The following is a 21674-nucleotide window of genomic DNA, read 5'->3' on the forward strand; positions in this document are numbered from 1 at the left end:
ACTAAAAATGCTTGCAACAATAAAGCCGCAAAAGCACAAATATTAGCACAAGAGCAACAAGAAGCTTTAAAAGCTAAACTTGCACGATGGAAAAAAGAATACAAACAAGTTTTAAAACTACTACAAACAAAATACCCTCTATGCTTCTCTATCCCGGCAAAACTACTTGCCATAGGCATTCACAAGGAAATTATAGATGCAGAAAAAGATAATTTCTCAAACCAACAAATTCGCAGATTTTTTAAAAGATATTGCTCTGATAAAAGATACAAAAAACTATTGATCGAAGGGAAACAAGGCTTTAACCTAGATGGGACGAAGGTTTCTTTAGTAACTAAAGAAGAAGTACCACCAAAAACTGACAAATTCTTTAAACATAAAAAGTCATAATAATCTTATCTTTACAGATATTCTTGTGGAAAAGGAGCTCTGCTCCTTTCCATTTATATTTTATTATAAATAATTATAGGAACTAAAATATGCAATGCCAACGCTCATATGATAGCACTGTCATTAAAAAACAAAATATAGATACAAAAACAGAGAACAATATTACCTACAATTATAAGAGAAGACGTGAAGAATTAAATGCAATAGTAGGACGTCATATAGAAAGGCAAAAGCAAAGAGCAACACAGAAAAAAAATTCTGTAGCTGTCTAAAAACGAACGTTTTAGGACATATCTAATTCTAATGTCCAAAAATTAGATTAATGCACTTTTGGATAGTTATATTATTTAGGACATCCTTTTTGGTACTATTTAGATTACAATAGCTTTTGACCAAAAACGATAGTTAGTATATTTTATTAAAAATATACTAACTTCCTAAATTCTCAAAAAATGAAATCACAGTATCAGAACTTCCAGAAACACTTAAATAGAAATTATAGTAATCAAGATGCTACTGTGATGCAAACGCAAGCAGTACCATTAACGGAAGAAGACTGTAGGATTTGTTACAAAAAAAGAAGAGAAGAATTAAATTGTAAAACTCTACACTTGATCTGACAGCTCTTTTGCTGCTTAATCAATCACTGTCTGTCAGATCAAGTGTAGAGTTTTACAAGTTAGGATTGAGATTTTAGAAGTTTGTTAATCTCTGAGATAGAAAGCCCTGTAATACGCGATACTTCAGGGATAGAGTAATTATTAGTCAGCATATTTTTAGCTACTTCTATCGTTCTTTCGTGTTTTCCCTCATTTCTACCAATCTGCACGCCTTCATTTCTACCAATCTGCACGCCTTCATTTCTACCAATCTGCATACCTTGTTGGATACCTTTTTCTATTCCCTGTTGTTCCCAGTGGTGAGCAAGACTAGTCATAAGTTTTTCTCCAAGTTCAGTACTTAAGCGGCTTTTGAGCATTTTCTCAAGTTCTATTTTATCATCTTTTTCTATTTTAATCAATGTATAGGTTCAAATTAGCTCTAGATAATCAATACCGATATTCATTTGTGCAATTTGAGGCAATAGATCAGCTATTTCATACCATCTTTTTAGTAAATCTCTCTCATGTATATGCTTCATAAAAAACTGCAAAACCCCTGCCCAAGTTTTTTTCTTTAGCTCTGCGTCAGGAATATCATGAACATTAATAAGCTTATGGTCTTTATTCTAAATATCTTGCACTAACTGTTTATTTTTAAATAAGTCCCAGAAGTTTCTAGGGGCGTTATAGTGTTTTACTCCATTGTAGAACACTAGTGGTTATACAAAGGGAAAATGTTTACAATTCGGGTTTAAAGTTAAATGTCTTCCTATAATATCCATCATGTATTGAAAGAGCCTAAAAGCCATGAAGTGATCAGGAGTACTTTGATGCTCCAGAAGAATCCATAAATAACCACTCTCATCATTAAACTTAGCAGAAAATAGAATATCAGATAAAGAGTTCTTAAGATCGGCTTCAACAAAGCTTTCCTTTTCCATTTTAAGAGTATGGGAGGAAAACATAGCCTTAATCTCTTTGGGTAGATGCATTTCAAAGAACTCTTTAGCTACTATTGGATTTTCAAAAGCTTTGCGAATAAATGTATCATGCCTTGGACGCTCGGAAGAACCATCATTGCAAGTAGCACTTGAATCTACTGCCTTACTGCTACTAATATCTTTTTCATTCATTACTTTGGTACTATTTCATTGCTAACAGTTTTTGAAACGTCTGTACTATTTTAGCTTTTTTAACAAACTTAGGTTTGTTTATTATAGATGGTATTTCTGTTTTAGTCACTAGCGTTGCTGGTGACCCATCAAGGTTGTGCCTTTGAGTTCTTATTAAACCCTACATATTTTATGAAAAGGTAAATGTTCGTGTATTAGGCTTACTAAATGCTGAGCAGAACGGCTTTGTTGCATAAATAAGATTTGTAGAGAAAGAGTGGTGATAATCTGGTAAGATGTCCTGAATTAAAAATAATCCTGATTATATGAGATCTCGGAAGAAAGCCCCTTTTAGTAAATCACGCAAGTATTCTAAATATAAAATAACGCATTGGTCAGAATATAATAATTTTTTACGCAATAGGGGTCGCATAGATTTTATGATTGCCAGTGATTTGGCGATTGGCTGGTATGCTGATTACAGAGAGGAAATGAAACGAGGAAGACCTAGACGCTATAGTGATCACGCTATATTACAGTGTTTGAAGATCAGATGCTTATTCGGTCTTAAGTTACGCCAAACTCAAGGCTTTATAAACTGACGCTTTGAAATATCGGGTTTATCTATTAGATGTCCAGACTATACAACATTAAGTAAGCGTATGAAGTCATTAGATCTTAGGTATTTACATGGAAATCACGATAAAGAATTTAGTTGTATTTCAATGGATAGTACAGGGATACAAGCCTACACAGGGAACGAATGGCTAGAAAATAAGCATGGTGAGCAATATAAGCGTCGCATATGGAAAAAGCTACATATCGTTATAGAAGATCAAGGTATAGCAAGAATCATTAAGGTACTGACAAAATGAAAGTATCATGTTATACTAAGCAATTATTAATAAATATATAAAGAGATATGGCACGAGCATATGCAATAGAACTAAGACTAAGAGTTATAAAAGCTGTAGAAGCAGGGATACGAATAAGTAAGGTAAGTAAATTATTTAATGTAAGTCGTGATACTATATATCAATGGAAAAAATTAAAGGATAAGCAAGGTACTTTAGAGGCAGCGACTGGTTATCAGAGAGGTCATAGTCATAAGATCAAAGATTCAGAATCTTTTAAAGAATTTTTCAAAGCTAATATGAGTAAAACATCAAAGGATTTAGCAAAGCAATGGGGCAATATTTCATCTGTAACTATTTTAAGACAAATCAGAAAGCTTGGTTATAGCTATCAATTACTACCGTCTAAAGCCGGTAGTTTGGTTTACGCTTGCAAAGCAGATTAAAAGCGTAAACGCTAAAACTCTGATATTCTAAAATCATCTTTTTTATGATATTCTTCTTGTTTCTCTATATACTTCTGTACTGCTTCTGAATTCACATTACCAACTGTAACAACAAAATACCCTCTAGCCCAAAGATGTTGACCCCAATATCGCTTACGAAGTAGTTCAAATTCCTGTAGCAATTTACGACTACTCTTTCCTTTAATATATTGTAACACCTTAGATATTGAGATACTCGGTGGAACTGATACAAATATATGAACATGATCAGGACTTATGCTGCCACTAATTATATCTATGTAATTAGCTGCACATATTTCCTGAATTACTTCCCTTGCTCTACTTGCTATTTGCCCAGTTAAAACTCTATACCTGTACTTTGTACAAAACACTATATGATACTTTAAATCATACAGGCTATGAGACCATCTCCTATATTCCATCTCTTCCTCTAGTAACCTATTAGATAGATTATACTAAAGTGTTCGCCTAAAGGCGAGGGTGTCAACCCTATCCCACTTTACTACAAAAATTTGATATACCTGAACCGAATAATACATCTATTTTTATAGATTTTTTGTATAATCCAAACAGTAGCGAGTTTGTTAGTGCTAGAATAATAGATGGTGAGAAATTATACGATGAATACAAAAAAACGCCAGTCTCGTATTAATATAACGTGACTTTGGTATTCACAAAGGTGCTGAATATAGCTTAATGTCCCCCTACGGGGATAAAAAATCCCTTGCCTTCAGGCGAAGGGAAGATAGAATGAAGTTGCTTTAGCAACGAATTTATAAAAAGACAATGAGAAGTTATAGAAAGAATAGTCATAGCCAGTATATGATTTAAAAGTACATATTATATGGATACCAAAGTATAGAAAAAGAGCATTGGTAGGGCAAGTAGCTGAGAGAGTCAGGGATGTATTAAGACAAATTTGCATGGAACATATATTATTGCAAGAATTTGCTCATTTAAGGAAACAATTTTGGGGTAATCATTTTTGGGCTAGAGGATATATGGCAGTAAGTTCCGGTAATATTACTGACGAAATGATACAGCAGTATATTGATGAACAAGAAAGTGAACCAGTAAAATGTATTTATAGAAAGATTTTGGCGTTCATTAAAACAAGAAAAAATATATTTAATGGTTTTAAATACTGTCAAGGAGGCAAAAAATGCTATAACTGATTACATAAATTTTTATAATAGAAAAAGAATGCACCAATCACTGGAATATCTCACTCCGGAACAGGTGTATTTTACGAAAATTATTGAGTAACATTATAACGCAAATATTTTTAGTCTAGACAAATTGGGTCACTATACTATGTATTAGTTGACATTTGCCCTTCCATTTTTTTTATCTATATTTTTAATACGTTATTTTTATTAAATGTAAGATCAAATGTCCAGGCTGTTGAAAAAGTATTTTTATACCTAATCCCTGCTATGTAATAACTTAATTTTGCTAAATAAATACATATTAGTATAAACCAAGAGTTTATATTTTGTAATATATTTAAATTATTTTAGACTTTTTCAACAGCCCGTGTCAACTAATACATTTAGACACCCACAGAATTTTCTCCTGTGTTGTTTTCTGCTTTTGCCTTTCTATATGACGTCCTACTATTTCATATAATTCTTCACGTCTTCTCTTATAATTGTAGATAATATTGTTTGCTGTTTTTGTATTTATATTTTGTTTTTTGATGACAGTATTATCATATGAGTGTTGGCATTGCATGTTTTAGTTCCTATAATTATTTATAATAAAATATAAATGGAAAGGAGCAGAGCTCATTTTCCAAAAGAATATCTGTAAAGATCAGAAATTTAAGATTTTTTAGATTTAAAGGATTTATCAGTTTTTGGTGGCACTTCTTCTTTAGTTACTAAACTAGCAGGAGTTCCATCTAGGTTAAAGCGTTGTTTCCCTTCGATCAATAGTTTTTTGTATCTTTTATCAGAGCAATATCTTTTAAAGAATCTGCGAATTTTTTGGTTTGAAAAGTGCTCTTTTTCTGCATCTATAATTTCTTTATGAGTACCTATGGCAAGTGGTTTTGCTTTCACTGCGAAACATAGAGGGTATTTTGTTTGCAGTAATTTTAAGATTTGTTTGCATTCCTCTTTCCATCTTGCAAGTTTAGCTTTAAGAGCTTCTTGTTGCTCTTGTGCTAATATTTGTGCTTTAGCGGCTTTATTGTTGCAAGCATTAGGCTTGAGTTCTTTAGTATTAGCCGTTTTTTGCTGTAATGCACGCTTATCTATGACCACTACTTGCTTTTGTGGTAGTTGAGGTAAAATAGTTTGCAGCGGCATTTTAAGCTTCAATAGACTTCTTTCGAAACTAATGATTTGGAACTAAAACAATATTTAGCAACTATTAGATTTATCCTAAAGACAGATCTTTTTATCTATGTTACTCAGATTTTAAGCTCATATTTTGATCTTAAATCTTAGTTTCGAAAGAAGTCTAATGTAGATCTTGCAGTTTGCATAGCGTTTTACTATTCATTTCTTAGTTTGTTGATTTCAGTGATAGATAAACCAGTAACCTTGGAAATAAAGTCAGAATCAGAGCCGGCAGCAAGCATATTTTTTGCTACTTCATATTTTTCCTCATTTCTACCAATCTGCATGCCTTCGGCTCTACCAATCTGCATGCCTTGAGCAATACCTTCATCAATATATTTATCAGCAATAGTTCTCATAAGTTCCTCTTGATCTGCTTTATTTAAGTGTTTTGCTATGATCTAAGCTAGCTCTACTTATTTTTCTTCAGATACCTTAGCATCACTATACCACAATAACCACTTAATGTAAATGTAGCCATTTTCTTTATCTATTTCAATACTACTTTCAAACTTCTCAAGTAAGCTTTGCCAAAGATGTCATTGTCAAATAAAAAGGAACCACTAAATTACGTGAAAAAGGGACCACTTTATTTAAAATTTTTTATGTCATATTACCTCCAGATTTATAGTTATTAATACGATACTTTTACCTGTGATGTTTAGTATATGTGCATGATGTACTACTCGATCAATAATTGCATGAGTTAAGAACTCATCAGCAAATATTTCATTCCATCTTTCAAAATCCTTGTTTGTGGTGATAATGGTTGATTTATTTTCATATCGTTTAGCAATAATATTAAAAAAATCATCTACTGAATGTTTGGATAATTGCTTAAAACCTAACTCATCAAGAATTAATAAGTCAAATGATAAGAGTAATTTAACTTTTTTGTGATAGCTATTATCTGCTCTTGCAATATGTAAATTATAAAGCATATCCGAGACCGTAGTAAAATATACAGAGTATTCTCGTGTTAAAGCTTTTAATGCTAATCCAATAGCAAGATGAGTTTTGCCAGTTCCAGAATTACCTATGAATATGACATTACTCTTAGTATTGACATAATCACAAGTAGATAAATCACTTATTACTTTGGTATCAACACTTGGTTGGAATTGAAAATCAAAGTCTTCTAAATTTTTAGTGACTGGTAATTTAGCAGCATTTTTACGACGACGGTAATTATTATCCTTACGGTGAGAGTTTTCATCTTCACATAATAGTGAGAGAAATTCTTTAAATCCTAGTTTATTATTTTGAGCATCAATTACTACCGTCTAAAGCCGGTAGTTTGGTTTACGCTTGCAAAGCAGATTAAAAGCGTAAACGCTAAAACTCTGATATTCTAAAATAATCTTTTTTATGATATTCTTCTTGTTGCTCTATATACTTCTGTACTGCTTCCTAATTCACATAACCAACTGTAACAACAAAATACCCTCTAGCCCAAAGATGTTGACCCCAATATCGCTTACGAAGTAGTTCAAATTCCTGTAGCAATTTACGACTACTCTTTCCTTTAATATATTGTAACACCTTTGATATTGAGATACTCGGTGGAACTGATACTAATATATGAACATGATCAGGACTTATGCTGCCACTAATTATATCTATGTAATTAGCTGCACATATTTCCTGAATTACTTCCCTTGCTCTACTTGCTATTTGCCCAGTTAAAACTCTATACCTGTACTTTGTACAAAACACTATATGATACTTTAAATCATACAGGCTATGAGACCCTCTCCTATATTCCATCTCTTCCTCTAGTAACCTATTAGATAGATTATACTAAAGTGTTCGCCTAAAGGCGAGGGTGTCAACCCTATCCCACTTAACTACATAAATAATCCTTTCATTTAAGCTATTGACTATACCTGATAATCTAAAACTGCGTAGGTCATTAAGCAAATTCTGCATTCTGACCTCCAAACTCTGGCAATGGTAAGTTTACTGCATTACTATTTAAGATGTTCTTAATTTTAGAGTAAGAACTTATACCGTAATGTAATGCTCTACGACGGGCTTTATCTATTAACTCATCATTGTAAACCTTACGTAAAGAAATAATACCGCGAGCACAACGTTGCCAATCATTTACTCGTGTTTGTTGTAATAACTCTAATAATAAACTGCAATTATTGCCTATCTGCTGCATTTGTTGTTGATAATGTTCGCTATATTCTATAAAACTTGCGCATAGACGTTTATAATTTGCATAATGAGACGAATTAGTGGTAAATATTCCTTTGCCATCTTTCCTAACGTGTCTTGCTATTAAATCATTTTGTATAGAAAATTTTGAACAAGGTTTGGTGATAATTGTACCAATACTTCACTGTATATATATTTTGCTGGTACGGAATAATAATTATTATCTATGGTGATATGACAATCTTTTGCTACTTTTCGATTATGCCACGATGACAAATCAAACGTTTCTAATGGTAAGGGTATTAAATTATTACTTTCTTCTTGCTCAAATAGTTCCTGGGGAATTTTTTTAGTAGTGCCTTGTATTCGGTTATTTGCTTTATTTAACCAGTTGGCAAGATCGTCTATTAATTCTTCATATCTATGAAATTTACGTCCAGCAAAAAAGTTATTTTTGACATACTTTATGCCTGATTCTACTTTGCCTTTTTCTTGAGGTTGATATATACGACAAGGCAAAAGTAAAATTCCATAATGATCAGCTAAACGTTTGTATTCCTTCTGATATACAGGCTCATAGAAATTGCTATCTACCACCCCAGCTTTAAGATTATCAAGTTTTATTACTTTTGGACTGCCAGCAAAATAATTAAATGCATTGATATGACATTGTATCCATGTTTTACAACTTTGATCAAACACTACTTCATAATAATCAACGCGACTATAGCTTAAACGCATATTAAACACATATGCTTTAACTCTACGCCCTTGGGCATTATACTGTAAGCCTATGTCACCAAAATCTACTTGTGCTTCCTCTCCTGCTACAGTATGAAACCGAATGCAACTGTTATTCTGAATCTTATATTTTTTGATATAACGGGTTAGTGAACCATAACTTTTTGTATAACCTTGAATTTTTAACTCTTCAAAAATTCTTATGTAATTTAGATTCTTTTCTAATAACTCAATTATTTGTTCGTGCCAAGAATCCAGTGCTGAAGATCGTTCATAGGGTGCGGGAGATTCCGTACCAGACTCTACATAACGGTTTACTATTTTTCCTACTGTTTTACGGTTTATCCTCGTTAGTTTGGCAATATTTCTTTGACTGTTGCCTTGCTTATAAAGGGTGATAATTGTTGTGTACATATTTATTCTTATCATTGTATCACTAGATATTTATTTTAATTAATTATCTAGTGAATATTGCACATTATAACCTTATTAGGTTACACCAAATTCTCTGGTCCCTTTTTCGTGCAATTTACTGGTCCCTTTTACTTTAGCAATGACAAAGATTTAAGATATCACGAGCTTTGATGTGTTTAAGCATATACTCCATCATACCAAGATGCTTTTTTTGCTCTATCTCATTATCACTTTGTTTCTGTAAATCTACAAGTAAATACTCATCACCCATCATTTCCTTAGCAGTCTTGCTATCTTCAAATAACTCCCAAAAGCTTTTGGAGCATTATAGGGTTTATCATTTGCATATACTACTATAGGACATATTAGAGGGAGTTTATTATCTTTTTCTCTTGTGGGATTGGTTTTATTGTTATTGGCGTCCTTATGCCTTTCGCATGGCTTTGTTGCATAAATAAGCTTTTGAATATACTGCCCCTAACCCCGCAATGCTAGCCTAGCCAACAGGCACAGAGATAGGTTTACCAATTTCAAACATTTTGTTTAATAAGTGGCATTTAATAGACATTTCTATTGTCATATTTTGATCATGTCTTGATAGAAACTTACTGCCAAAAGAAGTTTTAAATCGAAAGAACGTGTTCTCTACACGCTTCCTTCTACCATAATTATTCTTTACCCTCCATGCTTGGTATCCTTTGTTTTGTTGATATATAACAGCTTCATCTCTCTCAGTTTTATCCCTAAGCGATTGAACTTTTACTGAAGAGTTTGGGGGTCTAATAACTGGTTTTATCTTCTTCTTTCTCAACAATTGATATGTAGATTCACCGTCATACCCTCGCTCTCCCAGAAAATCCTTGGCTCTGACATTAGCTGTTAGTAGTCCAATCTGTGATCTATCATCTATAGTAGGCTCTGTGGTACTATCGGCAAGTATCATACCTTGATCTTCTATAACGATATGTAGCTTTTTCCATATGCGACGCTTATATTGCTTACCATGCTTATTTTCTAGCCATTCGTTCCCTGTGTAGGCTTGTATCCCTGTACTATCCATTGAAATACAACTAAATTCTTTATCTTGATTTCCATGTAAATACCTAAGATCTAATGACTTCATACGCTTACTTAATGTTGTATTGTCTGGACATCTAATAGATAAACCCGATATTTCAAAGCGCCAGTTTATAAAGCCTTGGGTTTGGCGTAACTTAAGACCGAATAAGCATCTGATCTTCAAACACTGTAATATAGCGTGATCACTATAGCGTCTAGGTCTTCCTCGTTTCATTTCCTCTCTGTAATCAGCATACCAGCCAATCGCCAAATCACTGGCAATCATAAAATCTATGCGACCCCTATTGCGTAAAAAATTATTATATTCTGACCAATGCGTTATTTTATATTTAGAATACTTGCGTGATTTACCAAAAGGGGCTTTCTTCCGAGATCTCATATAATCTGGATTATTTTTAATTCAGGACATCTTACCAGATTATCACCACTCTTTCTCTACAAATCTTATTTATGCAACAAAGCCATGATGCTTGGGATGCAGGTGATTTTAGTGATGATTATACCACTCATTTAATAGGTGATGATAACGATATAAGTTAATACTATACTAATATCTTATTAAAAAATTAACTACCTTACTATAGATTTGTTTTTTTGTGTTAATTTGTTCTGTTGTTTTGCTATGTGATTTTTTACTAGTTTATTTAATTCATCACGTTTCTTTTTATAATCGTAGGGCACTGTGTTTTTTATTTGTTGATCTGTGTTTTGTGCGCTTAGGATATTGTTATTGTATAAGAGTTGTGATTGCATAACATTTTGACTAGCTGTTTTTTAGTTTATTTATTTCATCAATTGAAAGACCGGTGACTTTAGCGATAAAGTCAGCATCAGATCCAGCAGTAAGCATATAATGCGCTACTTCATATTTTCCTTCATTTCTACCAATCTGTAAACCTTTAGCTTCCCCAATCTGCATGCCTTCGTTTCTACCAATCTGCATGCCTTGGATCATACCCTTTCGTACGCCCTCATCAATATATTTATCAGCAATAGTTCTCATCAGTCCCTCTTGATCCGCTTTATTTAGGTATTTTGCTATGATCGTTGCTAGCTCTACTTGTTTATCTTCAGATACCTTAGCGTCACTATACCACAATAACCACTTAATGTAAATGTAGCCATTATCCTTATCTATTTCGATGCTACTTTCAAACTTCTCAAGTAGACTTCGCCATAGATTTAAGATATCACGAGCTTTGATATGTTTGAGCATATACTCCATCATACCAAGATGCTGTTTTTTCTCTATCTCATCATCACTTTGTTTTTGTAAATCAACCATTAAATACTCGTCACCCATCATTATTCTTTACGTTTGATAAATATTATACGAAAATTAGAGCACCTTTTGAAAGAGTATTCTCACAAGATAATAAACGTGTCAGAAAATAATGAGGTACATATATCAGGCGAAAGAGATAATATAAATTACGATTTATATTATACTCAATTTTTATGGGATATATACAAAAAATAATTTAAAATAGGAGATATTTATATTTTAAGTTAAAGAATTTCTAATAATTATTTTCGGTACATAATCCCATATTATATATGAATCTAATATCAGACGGCACTTTTACAAAAAAAGAATAATTTTTAGACATTAATATAGTATTATAGAAAAAAGATATTTTTGTTTAGGTAAAATTGAAGATAATATTTTAACAGTCCGTTTTATGTTTCGAAATCATCGTATAAGAATTTTTGGAGCAGGATATTGGCGTAAAGGTAAGAAAATTTATAAGCAAGAAAATAAAATATACTGATGAGGAAATAGGTACAGTAAAAATAGTACAAGATTTTTTGCCTTCCCCTAAAGAACTATTATTAAAAGATGATTCAGTAAAAATAACTATCTCATTAAGTAAAGAAAGTATAGAATTTTTTAAATCAGAGGCAACTCATTTGCATGTTCCTTATCAAAAAATGATTAGAGCTTTGCTAGACAAATATACTGAGTATTATAATAAATAGCTAAGTTGGCGGAGAGAGAGGGATTCGAACCCTCGATACGGTATGACCCGTATAACGGTTTAGCAAACCGACGCCTTCGACCACTCGACCATCTCTCCATTTATGCAGAACTATTTTATATCAGCTAATTAAAAAACCTATTCATCAATTCCTTAGCAGTCTTTCCATCTTCAAATAATTCCCAAAAGCTCCTTGGGGCATTATAAGGCTTATCATTTGCATTTACTACGACAGGACATATTAGAGGGAGTTTGTTTTTTTCTTTTGTGACACTGTTTTTATTTGTATCTTTATGACGTTCGCATAATAGCAGCATATATTGCCAAAGTCTGAAAGCTATCCAGTAATCGCTACTAGACTGATGTTCTATCAGAACGTATACGTAAGCTTTGTCATTATTGACACTTTCATTAGTACTATCTTTAATATTATTCTTTTTTAGAGAAACAGAATAAACAACATCACTAAGTCTTTTGCGTAAATCCTCAGTAACAAAGCTTTCTTTTTCTATTTTAATACTATCAAGATTGATTTTGTTCTTAAACGCAACGGGCAAATAATGCTCTAGAAACTCACGAGCAGCTACAGGCTCACTCATGACCTTTTTAAATAATTCATCATGCCTTGGACGCTCAGAAGTGTCGCTACTATTAAAGTCTACCTGCTCATGGTTATGATTGCTTTCTTTAGTGTCAGCGGTGCTTAATTCGCTAGAATCTTTCGGTGTGTTTTTGTTGTTCATATACCTCATGTGCATTACGATTTAATTTTAGGAATCCTAAATTAAACCTTACATATTCTATGAAAAGGTAGGTGTTTGTGTATAGCTAACTAAATGTTGAGCAGAACATGAAAGTATCCAAAATCCAATGAAGATAGCTGTGGCATAGTTAGTAGGGGATATGAAATGCCTATCTAGATGGAAGTAATTAATCTCTTAGGGTTAAATTCCCCGAAGCTCTGCTTCGTGCTTTCATAAGAAACAACTAAAACTTTTTTAGATACCTCGTAGCTCTGCTGCGAGGAGCATCATTTAGTTCTGCGAATTTATCAATAACATACATAACAAACTATTAGTTTTAATCAACACAAGATTATTAGTTTTTCTAAGAGAAAACAAGAAAGAATAGTAAATATCAGATTATTTAAAATCACTTCAAAACATCAGAAAAATATAAATATCCACACTCAAAGCGTATAACATTATTCTTACAGATATTACGGGGAGCATGAGGGGGCGACAAGCCCCGGCTTTGTTGCACAAATAAGCTTTTGAATATACTGCCCCTAACCCCGCAATGCTAGCCTAGCCAACAGGCACAGAGATAGGTTTACCAATTTCGGCTCTGTCCAAATAAGTGTGTAAATTTCTCAAAGGTTATATAAAGAACATTATAACTTAAGGAGAAATTAATATGACTCAAAAACAAAATGAAGCAATGAATCAAGCCATAGATTTATTGATCAATAATGATACAGATATATCAACTTTATTTAAAGAAGATGGTTTATTAAAACAGTTAACTAAGCGTTTTGTAGAGAAGGCATTGCAGTCAGGGCTTTGTTGCATAAATAAGATTTGTAGAGAAAGAGTGGTGATAATCTGGTAAGATGTCCTGAATTAAAAATAATCCAGATTATATGAGATCTCGGAAGAAAGCCCCTTTTAGTAAATCAATTACTACCGTCTAAAGTAGTTTGGTTTACAATTGCAAAGCAGATTAAAAGCGTAAACGCTAAAACTCTGATATTCTAAAATCATCTTTTTTATGATATTGTTTTTGTTGCTCTATATACTTCTGTACTGCTTCTGAATTCACATTACCAACTGTAACAACAAAATACCCTCTAGCCCAAAGATGTTGACCCCAATATCGCTTACGAAGTAGTTCAAATTCCTGTAGCAATTTACGACTACTCTTTCCTTTAATATATTGTAACACCTTAGATATTGAGATACTCGGTGGAACTGATACTAATATATGAACATGATCAGGACTTATGCTGCCACTAATTATATCTATGTAATTAGCTGCACATATTTCCTGAATTACTTCCCTTGCTCTACTTGCTATTTGCCCAGTTAAAACTCTATACCTGTACTTTGTACAAAACACTATATGATACTTTAAATCATACAGGCTATGATACCCTCTCCTATATTCCATCTCTTCCTCTAGTAACCTATTAGATAGATTATACTAAAGTGTTCGCCTAAAGGCGAGGGTGTTAACCCTATCCCACTTAACTACATAAAAAATGGCTTCTGTAAAGTTAGTACTTGATTTGAGATATTGGAATATCATTTGTGATTAATAAAAATTTACTATCAGAAATAGAAGAGTTGCATCAAAGTGTTGCAACATAAAATCTTGATATAGAATCATTGATAATTAAAAATAAATTTCTTAATGCAGAAAATAGGTCATTAACTGAAGAAAATTATAGTTTAAAGGAACAACTGGCGTTATTAAAATCTAAACGATATGGTCAATCATCAGAAAAGTTAGAGCGACAAATACAGAATATTGAGCTAAGAATAGCGGAAAATGAGCTTATTTCATGTTTCATTTTTTCAAGTTACTTTAGATAATCATGGTAGTAACCAACAACCAAAACGTCAAAAGTTACCAGAGCATTTACCAAGAGAAGATATATTATTAGAAGTTGATGATCAATGTACTTCTTGTGGCGGAACAAAATTTCGTAAAATAAGTGATGATATTTCAGAAACATTAGAATATGTTCCGTCATCATTTAAGGTTATAAGGCATATAAGACCACGCTGTGTTTGTACTAATTGTGAACTAATAGTACAAGCTTATCGTCCATCAAAAGCTATTGATAAAGGTAAGGCGGGTGCTGAATTACTAGCACATATATTAATTCAGAAATATTGCAATCATTTACCACTATATCGTCAGTCACGAATTTATCAAAGAGAAGGTATCGAGCTTTCTAGAACCACTATGGCAAGTTGGGCTGGTCAATGTGCTAAACTACTAGAGCCAATAGCAGTAGCAATTCAACAATTTATATTTTCTGGTCAGCAAATACATGGTGATGATACACCAGTAAAAGTATTAGCTCCTGGCATTGGCAAAACAAAAATTGGTAGAATATGGACCTATGTATTAGATGGTAGAGGTTATGGTAACGAAGCTCTTATTGCAGTGTGTTATTTTTATAGTCCTGATCGGAAAGGAGTAAGGTCCTTAGAGCATCTTAAGAATTTTACAGGCACTTTGCATGCTGATGCTTACTCTGGTTACAACCAATTATATATTAATGATGAGCAATCAAGCAATAAGATAGAAGAGGTAGCATGTTGGGCTCATATGCGTCGTAAATTTTATGAAATAACAGTTGCAAATGATAAAGCAAATATAGCGATTGCCATATTGGAGCAGATTGGTGAAATTTATAAGATTGGAAATCGAATTAGAGGTCTAGATCCTGATGTAAGAGTTAAGGAGCGACAGAAAGAATCTAGGCCACTGATTGAGAAATTATTTATAGGCTTCAGGAAAGCATATGAGCAACTGCCAAAAAAAAGCAGTACAGCAAAAGCTATTTTTTATGCTTTGAACAATCAGAAAGCTTTACTAAAATTTTTAGATAATGGCCAGATTGAAAGTGATAACAATGCTGCAGAACGTGCTATGCGTTCAATCGCAATAGGACGAAAAAACTGGTTGTTTGCTGGCTCAGATAATGGTGGACATACTGCCGCTATTATCTATTCGATTATTGAAACCGCTAAATTAAATAATATCAATCCTTGGAAATATTTACAAAAAGTACTTGAGATCATTCAGGATTATAATTCTAAGAAAATCGTAGATTTATTACCATGGAATCTTAAACTGGAATAGTCACATTTTGTCTATACCGCCTTTACAAGACGCTTACGTGGAATCTGTCAATAGTCAGTTACGTAAGGTGACTATTGACTGATTCCACAGCATTAGTTGTATAAATTATTTTCCTTATTTCTTCAGGATAGCCTAAGAAAATTATTAAATTATACCAATTGGCATACCAGGACTTAGCAATTTGAGGATATTGTTTATTCCATTTTGCTTCAAAACTTTCCAAAGCAAGATGTGCTTCTTCTTCAGTACTAGCAGTATAAATAGGTTTTAAATCACCTGCAAGTTCTTTACGGTCCTTATAAGATACATATCTTAAACTATTTCTGATTTGATGTACAATACATAATTGATGCTCAGTCTTTGGAAAAAATGCTCCTATAGCTTCAGACATACCAGTCAAGTTATCGCTGCAGGCAATTAACATATCTTGCATACCCCTGTTTTTCATCTCAGTAAAATTACTAAGCAAAAATTTAGCACCTTCATTTTCACTGATCCATAATCCTAAAATATCTTTCTGTCCTTGTAAATCAATACCTAATGCAACATATACTGATTGATTGATAATACGTTTATCCTGACGTACTTTTACTATTAAACAATCAAAAAACACTATAGCATATACTGAGTCCAGTGGACGACTCTACCATAGCTTAACATCCTCAATTATATCATCAGTAATTTGACTAATTAAGCTCTCACTAATATCAGCTCTATACAATTCTTGCAGTTGAATCTTTATATCTGATAAGCTCATGCCTTTAGCGTATAATGATAGCACTTTGTCATCAAATCCATCAAACCTTCTTTGACGCTTTGCTATTAATGCTGGTTCAAAACTACTATTCCTATCCCTTGGTACTTCAATCTCAACAGCACCATTCTTTGTCATGAGGTTCTTTACATTATAACCATTACGCGAATTCTCAATATCACTCTGACTATATTTGCTATATCCTAAATGATTATTCATCTCTGACTGCAATGCCTTCTCTACAAGACGCTTAGTTAACTGTTTTAATAAACCATCTTCTTTAAATAAAGTTGATATATCTGTATCATTATTGATCAATAAATCTATGGCTTGGTTCTTTGCTTCATTTTGTTTTTGAGGTCGGGTAGAAACCATAACATTTACTCCATATTTTAAATTGAAATTAGTTTCAATGCTATGGGTACCCCCACACAACCGTGCTTTCGATTTTCCCGCACACGGCTCTTCAATAAAACATTTACTATCAAAACTAGAATTAATACATCTTTGCTCTTTTAGCTATTTGATTGGGTTTAACCTGCATCACTATAATAACCTCAGCGTGTTATCTTGAACGGTACTCAACCAAACGTTCTATTGCTCACCGCTTCCCCATGTACTTAGCTTTCCTATGCTCCGAGTACTATCAGTCAGTCCGACTTCTTCTGTATCATTTGTCAGTTCTTGTCTGTTTTGACTTGACCCGACATACTCTTGCAAGAACACAGAAGATCTCTCATGTTTACGTAAACTCCATCTCATATCATGCAACGGACTTCGACCCCGATAGAGTGAGTAATGACTTACCATTGCGTCACCATTCATGCTGCCTTCCGCACTATGAAAAACGTCGACCTCTATAATGTTGTCTATTTCGGGGCTCAACACCTTCACTTGCGTTGTAGCCTGATATGTCGCTTCTATTGGCTTCATTACATTTTTCACCGCCTGTAATGCAATAGTTGCCTCTATGCTGTTGGTTAGACTTTGCATAGATCGGATTCTCACCGACTGATTTTTACGCACTTCCCTTGGCGCACTCATATTAATTTCTCCTTAAGTTATAATGTTCTTTATATAACCTTTGAGAAATTTACACAGTTATTTGCACAGAGCCTATAATTCTAAGAAAATCGTAGATTTAATACCATGGAATTTTAAACTGGAATAGTCACATTTTGTCTAGACCGCCTTTACAAGACGCTTATCTTTATCTTATTCTTTTTTTAATTTCTTTAATTTATCATACAGATGTTCATCATCTCTCATTACTTCCTTGGATTTTGAATATTTATTAATCCAATTATATAAACTAGATTTTGTAATACCTAATTCTCTAGCTGTTTGGGCAAAAGGTTGCTTTGTCTCAATTGCTAATTTAATAGCTGATTCTTTAAATTCAGCTGGGTATATCTTTGGCTTTTTATCTTTCATGTTTATCCTTCTTGTTAATATTGTCTATTATTAACTGTCCGGAAAACTATAGCCACATCTATTGCCAACACAAATACTCTGTGATATATTCATATAAGACCTCATATGATTTATGGGTTTCTTTTATTACCAGTAAACACACAACCGACCAAAGTTTTCGTGTTTACTGGTTTTTCTTTTTATAAGGCATTAGTTCTTATACTTAATTTAGTATTTCTACCTCTACCTTATAACTATACTTTATTAAATATATTTAGTAGAGTCAAGAAAAATATACAATAGTTCCGTTTATTATTTTATCAGGTTATAATAAATATGTGTTTATCCAAAACAGTACAATTATTTTTACAGCGTCAACTTGTGGCACATGGCATGTCTCGCGCTCTCTTTGCAAAAACTAGTGGGATTCCTTACCAAACTGTGAGCGATATAAATCATGATAATAATGCGATACCTTCATTTCCTACAATTATTAGTATTGCTGATTTTTTCAGTGTCATATAGATGAAGTTGTAGGTAGAGAACAGTATATTATATATAAAAATTATTCAATAAAATTTAACAAATTACAACCTGCTGACATATCAAATAACTTAAAAAACTTTATTAAAAATAAAATTGATGCTCTATCGATTAGTCCTTATAAATTAGGCCTAAATATTGGTTTTAGCCAAGAAGTAATACCACGATTTTTGCATGCAAACAATATACGTAATATGCTTAGTTTAAAGGTTATAATATCATTAGCAGAGTATTTTGATATTTCAATAGATGTAATGATTGGATGCATGAGTAATTAGATAGTCCGGTAATAATGGTCGCGGTCGCGGCCATTATACTATGTATATTTTTTTATAAATTGTTGCAATGCATCTATAATTTTTTCTTTGTGTTCTGCGGTAAGTTGAGATGTGGTACGTTCCTTTACAAAAATATTATCACCACTGACCGTAATACTTATTATATTACTGTTCTTTGTTTGTTTTTTTTCTTGTCTATATTTGATTAATAACTCATTTTGTGCCTTATGATCAAGTTTGCATAAGCTTCGTAAAAAATCTCTATTAGTTATTCCTTCTTGTAATAATTTTTCTTTGACTTCTTTAGATAGTTTTTTTAAATTTAAAATATCTATTACTGATGATTTTGTAACACCTATTTTGTCTGCTATAGATTGCGTAGAATTACAAATCTTGTGTTCCATAAGATTATTATATGCATTCATTAATTCAATAGGATGCAACTCTTCTCTGTGTATATTTTCAATTATTGCAATTTCTTCAGCGTTTTTTCTGTCTTTTAAAATAATACATGGGACTGTTTTTAATCCCGCTATTAATGCAGCCCTATACCTTCTTTCCCCACTCACGATTTCGTATTTATCTGATTCTGATGGTATACTTGTAAGTGGTTGCCTAATACCATGCTCCTTAATTGTTAATGCTAGTTTTTCTAAACTCTGATCATTGAAAATTTTTCTTGCCAGTGTTTTAAAAGGTATTAGTTTTAAAACTGATATATTATAATATTCCCCTTTATATTCTTCAGTGTATACACTTATTCTTGATTTATTGTTTCTATGTCCTTCTGGACTAGTTGGGACTTTATATTTTGCATTATCAATTTTCATTCTGATTCCTTAACACTTGAATTGTAAATTATTTCCTTGCCTAAATCACATATATCTTCGAATGCAAAAGAATTCTTTTTTTCCCAAAAAAATATGGATTGTTGTTTTTTTGCAGAAATATTTATATCTTCACACTTTCTTACTATAGAATTCATAAGGTGATTTTTATATTCATACCTTAATTTTCCTAGCGATTCTTGTGCAGTAGCGGTCTTTGATTCATATTTATTTGGAATAATTTTAAAATTTATTTCTAATTCCATGATTTCAGAAAAATTTTTGATTTCTTCTACTAGTATTTCCAAACCTTTTAAACTATATGGTTGTGTTTCACACACTATATTGATTTCATCTGCTGCTAAAGTTATATTCTTATTTACAGTACTTATTGTTGGATTAGTATCAATAAAAATAAAATCATATTTTTGTTTTATTGGTTCTATTAATTTTGAAAAAACTTTTTCTCTATTTGTCATTTGATTTAAAGGAGTTTCTAACCTTGTTAGCGATAAATTAGATGGTAATATATCTAGACCTTCATAAATATTAACAATCGCATCTTCAAATTTAAATTTATTTACTATAATGTCATATAGTGTTGGGTAATCTGCGTATATATCCAATCCATATGAGTATGATAAGTGTGCTTGCGGGTCACAATCTATAACTAACACCTTAAAACCGCATAATGCAACAAATAAGATATTTGATAACACAGGCTTGTTTTTCCTGTGCCACCTTTGAAATTTAAAAAAACATGTAATTTTTTTTGTGGAACTACTTCATTAAAACCAAAATGTTTTATAATTTTGCGTATCGTTTTGTAACTATATTTTTGTCTTGAATTAATACTTGTTTTTTCTGTTTTTATACCATGCTGGCTTATATATCTGCTTACATTTGAAGGTGTAGTACCCGTAATATAACATACAATTGATTGTGAAAAAAAAATATTCCATTTATCATTATTCATGCTGTAACCTTTTTCCCAATTATATGTGTAATATTTTAATCAATCCATAATTTTATTATTATACAGAATTTCATTGATTGCAATAATTTTAAAAAAAAATTAAAATTTTTGTTGCATTTAATTAACAAAACACTACATTATGGTGTAATAGTACTAAAACTTAATTCAGATCTGACTAATTTGATGGATAATTATAAAAAATATAGATTTTAGAACAGGAAGAGGTGCTAAGAAATAAAATTACTCCCTTACACCGATAAATGATTATAGAAACCTCAACATTGCCTATATCAGATTTATACAAAAGTTGGCACTTTCATGTATAAGTTTATTATATCATTTATTCATACATTAATCAAGTATAATAGAATTTCTTAACTCCATAAAAGGAGCATAAAATGCAATTATTTTATCCACTTGGATTACCAAGTGATAATATTGGTATACATGGATTCCATGATACCACAAAAAATCAGTCACAATCATACATCCCAATAACTGGATGTGTCTTATCTCACATATTATCTAGTCTAGCGTTATCTTCTCTTGAGAAGATGTATTATATCTTAGCTGATTCTATTTTTTATATTAACTCTTCTAAAGGACGTAATAGATCTGTATCTCTTCCTGCTAAAAGCTGGGCAGAAAGACTTGCTTGTTCTAAATCTGAAATATTTACATTACAGAAATCCCTTGAAGATAAGGGATATTTCCTTATATATAGAGATAAGAACGATAAAGGACAGAATAATCGTAATACTATTACTGCTACTATTCCTGACCATGTTTTTAGTGATCTTAAATATGAACCTGATAGATTTAATTTAAATTCTCATGGTGATATATATAATAAGATTATT

The 21674-nt window shown here is 32.1% G+C and overlaps 2 protein-coding genes and 1 non-coding gene across 3 annotated transcripts; 1 reads left to right on the forward strand and 2 right to left on the reverse strand.

Moving 5' to 3' along the window:
• Positions 1–10931: 10931 nt before the first annotated feature.
• LOC123295651 (recombination-promoting nuclease pSLT051-like) lies at positions 10932–11474 on the reverse strand. Its single transcript, XM_044877073.1, has one exon. The coding sequence runs from the start codon at positions 11472–11474 to the stop codon at positions 10932–10934; it is 543 nt and encodes a 180-aa protein (XP_044733008.1).
• Positions 11475–12157: 683 nt separating this feature from the next.
• On the reverse strand, positions 12158–12246 carry Trnas-gcu. The gene has a single exon. It is a non-coding gene; the product is annotated as a tRNA-Ser (tRNA).
• Positions 12247–14697: 2451 nt separating this feature from the next.
• LOC123295661 (uncharacterized protein y4hP-like) lies at positions 14698–16023 on the forward strand. Its single transcript, XM_044877084.1, has one exon. The coding sequence runs from the start codon at positions 14698–14700 to the stop codon at positions 16021–16023; it is 1326 nt and encodes a 441-aa protein (XP_044733019.1).
• Positions 16024–21674: the final 5651 nt, after the last annotated feature.

The sequence above is a fragment of the Chrysoperla carnea genome, chromosome 1 (assembly GCF_905475395.1).
Source record: "Chrysoperla carnea chromosome 1, inChrCarn1.1, whole genome shotgun sequence".
Lineage (NCBI taxonomy): Eukaryota > Metazoa > Arthropoda > Insecta > Neuroptera > Chrysopidae > Chrysoperla > Chrysoperla carnea.

Coding starts and splice junctions, on each gene's coding strand:
- LOC123295651 (XM_044877073.1), bottom strand. CDS start 11,474: ATGATGGGTGACGAGTATTTAATGGTTGATTTACAAAAACAAAGTGAT.
- LOC123295661 (XM_044877084.1), top strand. CDS start 14,698: ATGAGCTTATTTCATGTTTCATTTTTTCAAGTTACTTTAGATAATCAT.